Source organism: Amphiura filiformis, chromosome 10, assembly GCF_039555335.1.
Source record: "Amphiura filiformis chromosome 10, Afil_fr2py, whole genome shotgun sequence".
Lineage (NCBI taxonomy): Eukaryota > Metazoa > Echinodermata > Ophiuroidea > Amphilepidida > Amphiuridae > Amphiura > Amphiura filiformis.
This window is the reverse complement of record NC_092637.1, coordinates 1,655,125-1,664,674: the sequence shown is the minus strand read 5'-3', so window position 1 is coordinate 1,664,674 and position 9,550 is coordinate 1,655,125. Positions and strand designations below refer to the sequence as shown.

Here is a 9,550-nt window from a genome sequence, read left to right as displayed (position 1 = left end):
TTTTAATGTCTGTTTTTTCACTTTTCTTGTAAAGGAGAATCACTTTTGCCTCTTTCCAGCAAACTGGTATCCTTTTTTCATCCAATATTTGGTTATACAGTCCAACTAAATGTTGAGTAATCCCCTCTCCTCCAATCTTGATCAGAAGCAAAAGGAATTTGATTTCTTGTACATCCAAAACTTACCGATTATGTCACAGAAATAAAAAGCTACTCCAACAGAGTAGCTGCACTGAACCTTCACTTGACAGGAAAAGACCAAATAAGCATCATCCAAGTTTATGCGCCCACTAGCGAGTACGATGATGAGATAGTAGAAATATTCTATGAAGACGTGAGTAAGGCAATAGAAGCCAGCAAAGGAAAGTATACCCATGACAATCATGGGCGATTTTAATGCCAAAGTAGGAGAATGCCAACCAGATGAAGAGGCCATCATGGGAAAATTTGGTTATGGACAGAGAAATAAAAGAGGTGAAATGCTACTGGAATTTGCAGCACAGCATAAGCTGGTTATAGGCAACACATTCTTCAAGATAAATAAAAACCGCTATTGGACATGGGAAAGCCCCGATGGACACACCAGAAACCAAATAGACTTTATTCTCAGTAGCCAAAAGGGAATTATCCAGGACTGTGGAGTTATCACAAAGGTAGATATAGGAAGTGATCACAGAATGGTGAGGGCTAAACTTCATATCAGCAAAAGACTAGCCAGGCTTAAATTTATCAGAAATGAAAAGAAAAGCAAGATTAACATCCTACGACTAAGAGAGAAGAGGTCAGAATTCCAGTTGGAATTGAAAAATCGCTTTGAGGGACTAGACATTGAAGAGTTGGATTTAGACCAAAAATACCAAACTATATCCAGCTCTGTGATGGAAGTGGCAGCAGAAGTAGCTCCACAAGAGAAGAGGAGGAAGCAAACAACTGAGGAGGACAAAGAGATAGAGGCCCTGGACAGAAGGAGGAAAGAATTAAGAGAAATTATCGACAAATCAATACCTGAAAAGAGCGAATACAGGGAGCTCGTCAAAACTTTGAGGAAAAAACGTAGACAGAGGAGCATAAAGAGTTCATTCTCAAAAGTGGAAGAGGACCTCAGCATATTGCAAAGCTGAACCGGAAGAAATCAAGGATGCACCAAATGAGACAAAAAGACGGTGTCTTAACAAATGACAGGCAAGAGATACTTAATGTATGCACAGACTTTTATCAAGACCTGTATAGCTCCAAATCAAATCAGGTAAAACCAAATACAATATCGCCAGACATATCAGCCATCCCAAGTATAACACAAAAAGAAGTGGAAATGGCGGTAAAGGAGATGAAAGACAGCAAAGCACCGATCTGATCAACTCAAGCTCAAATCGGAAATTTTGTTGTCAAATTGAAAAACCTTTCATGCATCCATTTCCTTATCTTATATGTTCCTCTCTCTTTTTTTCCGCCAATTTCCTATCATATTACATACCCGTTGAAATTCAAAATAAAATGGCGTCTAGAAAAACTGTAGAACATAAATTGTTTAAAATGTATTCATTGCATTCATCATGCATACTGAATTATATGGCTGAGCGTTCACAAGAATACTGTTTGGTTGGCCACACTACAGTTTGTTGTGGGACATGAATGCACATCAGATATAATTGAAAAGCATTCTGGATACGAGGTATGTCCTTCTGACCTCAAGTTATTTTGATTTTTTGAAAATGTCGCTACAAAACGCATATTATGGCAAATTAAGAAAAAATGATTTTTTTTTTCATATTTAAAAGTCCTCGAAGTAATATTTATAAATCTACTGATATGTACTCAAAGTGTACCTAGCTGGGAGGAAAAACAGACGATCATTACACAATTTTGACCTTTTGCATTGAAAATTCATTCCCCACCTATTTTCTTTATCAATTTTTAATAATTTGCCATAAAATTTGAATATTGCTATTTGCTATAGTTGTGCTTTCACTTTTTACGCATATACCATTTTCCTTGAATAGAGTAGTGGGAATTGTGGCAGGTTCATAGTCAAATTATGGAGTCATGTTGTCTTCCCTCTGTACTATAGCTACAAGATGTGAAAACAGATGATTTGTGCTAATATGAATTTTCTGTAAATCAACCTGAATTGCAGAAAGCAGATGATCCAAAGGCCGCACTTGGTCACTTCTTTTAACTGACGCTTCTGCAACATTCATATTGTCAAGCTTTGTTCTGAATGTTTGCCCCAACCGCCTATGTCTTGTCACAGTTAACGCCTTCACCATCAGTAGATTTTAAACCTGATGACAAATTTTTAAAAAAATCGTTCGTTCATCTCATTGCTGGATCGATATTATCTCGTTGGTCGATATTTGGAAGCCAGTGGTCAGATCGTGCAAAACGGTACTGGAGATGCCGACACATTGATAGTGCCATGTAACATTCAATTTGCCAGACAAGAGAGAGAAGTAGCAGTAGTAGCAGATAACAGATTTATTTTGATGTACCCGCAGCAAATCAAAAAAACGTTTTAAAAACGTTTTAAATAAGTTATATTTTGGCTTTTGGTTTCGGTAAAAACGTTTTAACAACATTAAAATGTCGGGTTAATTATAGAGGTCATGAAAACGTTTTAAAACGTTTGGTATGAAAACACACTACAACAATATTCTTGAAATGTTTTCAAAATGTTATTGTAAACTATTTTCGCAAATGTTTTTTCCAAATGTTCTTAAAATGTATTTTTCAAAACGTTTTAATAACATTTAAATGTCGGGTTATATAAAGGTCATGAAAACGTTTTTAAAACTTTATTGCAAATATTTTGGACAAACATTTTTCGCAAAATATTTTGTCAACCCCAAAATAACATTCTGTTTAGAATGTTTTGTATCAAGTTTTCAAAAATGTTTTTGGAACGTTATAAAAAAGTTTTTATACCCTTTATATAACCCAACATTTAAACGTTTTCTATAAAACATTTTGTGTTTCCTGAGCAGTTGATAATCAAGAAATGTTTTTTAATGTTATGAAAACGTTTTATACCCTTAATATACCCTTTATATAACCCGACATTTAAACGTTTTCTAACAACCTTTTATAACCTTTTGCAAATGATGTCGAAAACGTTTTGTGTTTGCTGGGCCACTGGGACCAGAATATTGCCGATATCTACTTCAATCCAGAGGAAAAAAGCAGAAGAAAGGTTTGGTGGTATGGAAAATGTAAGACCTTGCTAACAGAGCTGGTGAGATAGTGACATCCCATATCCTGTTTATCAGTGCATGGAGTGGTTGTGACACCACTTCTGCTACATTTTGCCATGAGAAATTTGAAATTTCTGAACTCTTACACATATTCAAAGACACTCAAAGCATCATCATATAAGGGTAGACGAGGTATTGTTGGTCGAAGCAACCTAAAAATCGATTTTCATTATCTAGATCAAATCGTATACTTTGCAAACTTGCTAAATCTATTGTTGTTAATGAGTTATGTACATTTTACAAAAGTGTTGTTGTTTGAGCCCTCTTCACAACGTAACTTAGAACCGCAGCACCTATAAAAGTATATCTGTAATATTTTAATTCTTCTACACGCTCGCTATGAATTGAGCAATGCAGTTTTTGCCAAAGCTCACTATCATTCGTAAGATGCGTGAACTACCAAATCACAACAGTTTAAAATAATTAATAACCTTAAGAAGCTGAGATACAGCAAAAGGTGGCCAGTTTGGCAGCCATCTTGGATGACAAATATATTCCACAAGGCACTTTTTTGTTGATTTTGGATTTGCTGCTGTACAAGGCATTCTTCTTATCTGGTGCAAAAATCAGCTTGCTAACAATTTTTTCGGGGTAGGAGCTGTTTTTTATTTATCTTCAACGACCTCACTATCATAACTACTAATATTGTAGGAGAGAATGGGAAATGATACGAATTCCCTACGGTTATTATATTTTCAAAAGGTTGTTGAACTATTCTAACCAAGAATGCACCGATTCCAAATCATTTCGTGACTAAATTACATTAATACTAAATCTTTTATGTTACCTGCACCTTTATATCTGTATGCCCATTTATTTTGATGAAATTTAAAAGCTTTTAAAAGAGACATTTTGTAGTTTTGTTGCTGATATCAACAGAGGAATCACCGATTTTTTAAGGTTGATTGGCAAAGAGTAACCATGGTAACTGTCGTAATGATGTGAATTAGACGATCTTTAGCTTGTTTCGTTGTTTATCACCATTTAACAACTCGCGTATGGCGCGTCTGTGTGGTTTACTTCGCTCGCGAAGTAAAACACGCAGACGACGCGGACGCATCATTGTTAACGGTGAAGAACAAAGGTGAAACATGATTGAATCCCTAAATCAATGATTTCCTATCAATGAGTTTCCTAATTGTGTGTGTAATTTTTATTGGCTATATCCATGTCTGAGTTATTGTATCGTTTGTAAAGGGAACATTGGTGATGTATGTGGAACCTCTCGTGTCGGCAAACCTCTTGGGATACTTCATCATCCTGTGCCGGGGAGAAGGAACACATCATACATTTTTGGTAGGCACGCTTCCCCGGAATATTGAGGTTGTGGGTCTTTGAGAGCTGACGGCGTGCTGGTAAAAGGGGGTCTTTTGGAGCTGCAAACAAGTAAAATGGGTCTTAATAGTCAAAATCGGGAGTCATTTGAAGCTCATGACAGTCAAAATTGGGAGTCTTTCTTGGCTTTCTGATTGAAAATCGCCTGAAACAAAAACGGAAATGCTAAGAATGTGCAATTTATTGGTCTTTTAGAACTCAAATTATCAAAATCTGAGATTTTTTGGGTCAAATTTAGGGGGTCTTTGGGAGCGGCATAATCCAAAATTAATTTTATATTATTTCTATTAATAGGTAAACGTAGTTCATCTTTCGCTTCTATTATCTAAGAAGACATTTGGCATTACAAGAAGTACACCTTGACCTTGAAGGTTAATAATTTCCATAAGTCCGATGGTTCTTGAATTAAAACTAAATAATATATCAAAATGAAAACTGTGGGCTTTTCCCCCTCATGGAAACAATTATGACCATGGAGCGCAAATGACATCCTTTATATTAAGTCTTGGGATCTCCTTAACAGAATCCATATCACTCCTGCCATGCCTGATATACGGCTAGCCTTAAGCACTACTCCTTGATTGCAGACAGTTCAAGTTCAAGAGTTTTAATTTTGTTATTCTTTATTCAAAACGTTGAAAAAATATTAGTAAATAAGTGCGCCGGGAAGGGTTGCTGTCAATATTAATGCTCTGCCTGCTAGCCATGCGCTTCAACGGAAAAAGTTCAAGTTTTGAATTTTTTTCGCAAAATATCAAGAGTTATCTTAAGAACTACTCAACCAATACTAGGCTTGTTTGTACTCATTTTAATGTAATTTTCATGCAGATTCCAAATATGGTCACGAAAATTTACATTTCTAAAATTTTTGAATTTAAAACAAAAAATTGAAACATGTCGTCTGCAGTCGACACCCGCGTGAAGAGAGTTAAGCTGAGATAACAATGTAAATTCCCACTGGTAATTTTGGCTATTTTTAAAACATGCAGTTCTATGGGAGGAAAAGTCATAATAAAAAAAGTATGATTTTATGTCGAACTTTGCTTTGTTGACCTACAAACACAACAAATTTCACTGATTCCATTTGCAAGTTGGAACATGTGTAAACATTACAAATATGCACAAAAATCAGGTCTGAAAAACATTAAGCAATTTTATATTCATAAGTACATTATGGGTTTAATGTATTTTCCCAATCCAATCAGGTAAAAAAAACTCTCATAAAAAATTGTCTTTTCTTCATTGATTTGTGTCTCGAGTTCAGTGGTAGACTTGCAATTTGAGGACACCAATTCTCTATACCTAAACGGCCATTTACATGATATCTTTTCATTGAAAACTAAAAGTATGCTTTCCTTTTTTGGAAATGTACGATGGTTCTTTACAGGATTCCGCTTTTTTGTTTCTGTATTTTTCAGATACTAAATGATGAAGAGATCATTGAAAAACGTAGATATAGTTGTGCATTCGTTATGTTGAACAAATACACTGAAAACCAGGTTACAGGGCATGACTCAGGCTATTGACTCTCAGTATCAAGTTCGTAATGGACCCACTCGGCTTTTATTTTAACAAATATATTTAAAACATTATGATTGACATCTTCTTTCTAATTTAAAGTTTCTATTAAACTCTTGAAAATACTTACCACTAAGCAATATGTCTCTTTTTAAAAGCTTTTATATTTAATCAAAATAAATGGGCATACAGATATAAAGGGGCAGGTAACTTAATAAATTTAGTACTAGTAATTTAGTCACGCAATGATTTGGAATCGGTGCATTCTTGGTTAGAATAGTTCAACAACCTTTTGAAAATATAACATTAGGGAATTCGTATCACTTCCAATTCTCTCCTACCAAGGGGGCAAGGACCAATTTGATATTCATGAATATGAATACTCATGACCTCATGAATATACGCGATGTGTTTAACCCAATCACAACAAACTTTTAAATACGCAGACGCAAATGCAGGTTATTGAAAAAAGGTATAATGAACGCGTCTCGTGACGTAGCTAAAAGTACGCTTTACAAAATATCGCGTTACGTGACGTAACGCCGTATTTGGACATCGCCTGATTGCGCGCTAGTGTGATTGGTTGCTAGCGGTATTTTCATAATGGGCTATTCGGTTTTTTACAGGGAAAACGAAAAGAGTTAGTTAAAATTATATTTTGCAATCAAATTTAAAAGAAGAAAATGTGACCTTAATTGAATTTAAAAAGTGAAAAGTACCGGTAATGAATGAGGTTTATGACTTTGCATCAGGTACTTTTCGGGTATTGTGAACTATCTAAAGATGGTGCTTTTGATCTCGGAATATCCCTCGGTTCCAAGTCACAAAGATATTTTAAAATATCCTCAAAACAACTGATGCACAGTCATTAACCTCTGGTTCATAACCTCATGAATATATATGCGATGTCTTTTATCCAATCACAGATAATAACTTTTAAATACGCGGTCGCAAATGCTGGTTATTGAAAAAGTATAATAACCGCATCTCGTGACTTACCTAAACGCTTTGCAATTACCGTGCCGCGTGTCGTGTTATGCATTCGAACAATTTACTTTATGTGTACAAAAGTTTTCGTCGTGAGATTGTTCTACTTTTTGGAAACATAACTAAGCCATTTTTATTAACAAGGACGTAATACAATATACAATAAACACAATTATAAAGATAGTAGCATACCGTCCTTTTTTAAGAAGTTCTGATGCACACCAGTAAATAGCTCCCATTGACATTCTGTACAAACAGGGTCCAGGAAAACGTCATTTTCTTGACTCCAGAGCGACTCAGTTCTTCAAAACTTACCATTTCTGCAAGTCGAATGTCAGGTGAAGTCATCTATTGTAGAAATTATATACGGAGTACAGCATTTTTTTTCCAGAAATGTAACACATTTGGAAAGTTTAGCCAAATCGTTATAAAAAGTCGGATCCTGCTCATTTTTCACAGACAATCTATTTCCCAGGCCTAAATGAGGATTACATATGAATCAGGGCCTAATAGTTGGGTTTTAAGCCTTTTCTAATGTATTAAATTAAGTCGTATTGCACGAATTTTTTTCTCCCAGGGTTTAAGAGACTTGTATTTACTAGTGTGCATTCTTCTACTATTCCCCATATTGAAGGCAGTTCATATTGCACTGTGGAGTGTCTTTCTATAAAAGAAATATTTCAATAGTAGTAGTGACAGCAGATCTATACCATACTTTATAGATTAATATAATGTGTATCATTTGTTTCTTGAGCAACAATTGATACACTATTTTTATTAACCCATTTTATACACGAAAAAAAATACATGATTTTTGACATTTTTATAACCAAAATGAGTGAGATTGAGGATAGGGACAGATTTGTAAGAGCAAGGCACTTTACTATAGGGCACCGCTGTCAAATTGGTTTGATCTTGTGATGGACCGTCAATGCTGATTCGATACTTGTAATTAATGAACTAATTAATCAGAATGAATGGTAAAACTGTATCGGAAAGATGATACATTACATAATAAAAAGATTAAATGTTATCACAATTAACAATAGTCAAGTAATGATATTTCATAAATAATAAGGATCGACCAAGCATCGGTGGTCGATTGAAAGATAGAACGATTTGGGTTATATTGCCTAAGAGTACACCTTCCACTTATGTTTAAAAGAATGCTCGCGGCTAGCGCCGCTCATAGTACGAGGTATTGTTATTGTTCTGGTAGGGAACTAAGGCAAGCACTACTGATGTGTGTTTTTGAAGCAACATATATATCACTTTTAATCAAATAATGGGCCATAGAGATACAGACGTGTAAGTAACGTGATACATTTGGTAATAATACTTTGGTCATACAGTGATTCAGAATCGATGCACTTTTGGTTAGAGGTTCAACAACCTTATAAAATTAATATAGCCTTATGAGAGAAACTAAAACTACTTGAAAAAATAACACTTATTAATCAATATTTCTTCACACACCCGCCTTTATTATTATAGGTTATGGCTCTTTTTTCAATTATTTCATATTTAATTGGGAAATGATATTGTAGAGTATTATGTTTTTATTGTAAACGTATAGAGATTTTTACAAACACGTAGTTTGTGAGTTTCACGCATTGTTCTTGTAGTCACATTTTATTATGCCTTATTCCGTAAGCAGATATCGTCATATTTATATTCTACACGCACTCATTCAAATTCATGTATTCGTTTGAGTAAAAAAATTATGATATCTATTGTGTCTGTATCGATTGATATATGAATTAATTTAATCATGTATCAATTATTTCCTGGCCTCAAAAAGAAACTTATAATTTTTCGCAAGGTCATATCTTAAAATCCTGTCCATAGAAATGAATTATTGGGCTGTGAATGTGGTCCAGGGAGCTATTCCGTGTCAGTGCATTTTGCTGTTGTGTTAGTTGGACTACTGTTTGGTTACTGACCAGTGTTTAGAGTAGAGTATTGAAGTAATCCTGTGTGCAATTGTTTTTCATTTTTATGGACAGGATTTTAAGATATGATCTTGCGAAAATAATTTTGAGGCCAGTTTATTTCCGAGCTAGTGTATCGTTTGAGAGTAGAACTTTGCAAAGGTGGTACATGATGATAACCCTATCTTGTCGGCATACCTCTTGTGCACCTCTTACAGTATCTTGTGAATTTTATAAAGGTATATCTAATCTTATATTATTTTTATCAATAGGTAAACATCCCATTCTTCTTTAGCCTCTGCATTCTATTAGGGATGAAATCAAAACTCGACCGCCGGTTAAAAGTGGTTCCGTCCGGCCGGTTGGAGCCGCTTTTTATTGTTCTAAACAATGGAACGCGGTTTAACCACCGTTCAACCGCCGTTCAACCGGCGGTCGAGTTTTGATTTCTTCCATTATGGTAGATAGATTCCATTTTGGCATAAGAGTCTGTTACCTTCCCAGCATTTAAGAATGCCGGTACCCATTTAAA

The 9,550-nt window shown here is 35.0% G+C and overlaps 1 protein-coding gene across 1 annotated transcript; it reads left to right on the top strand.

The window, feature by feature from the left end:
• The first annotated feature begins 382 nt into the window (after positions 1 to 382).
• LOC140163318 (uncharacterized) lies at positions 383 to 1,120 on the top strand. The gene has a single exon (XM_072186717.1). It carries the CDS (start codon positions 383 to 385, stop codon positions 1,118 to 1,120), a length of 738 nt encoding a protein of 245 aa, XP_072042818.1.
• Positions 1,121 to 9,550: the final 8,430 nt, after the last annotated feature.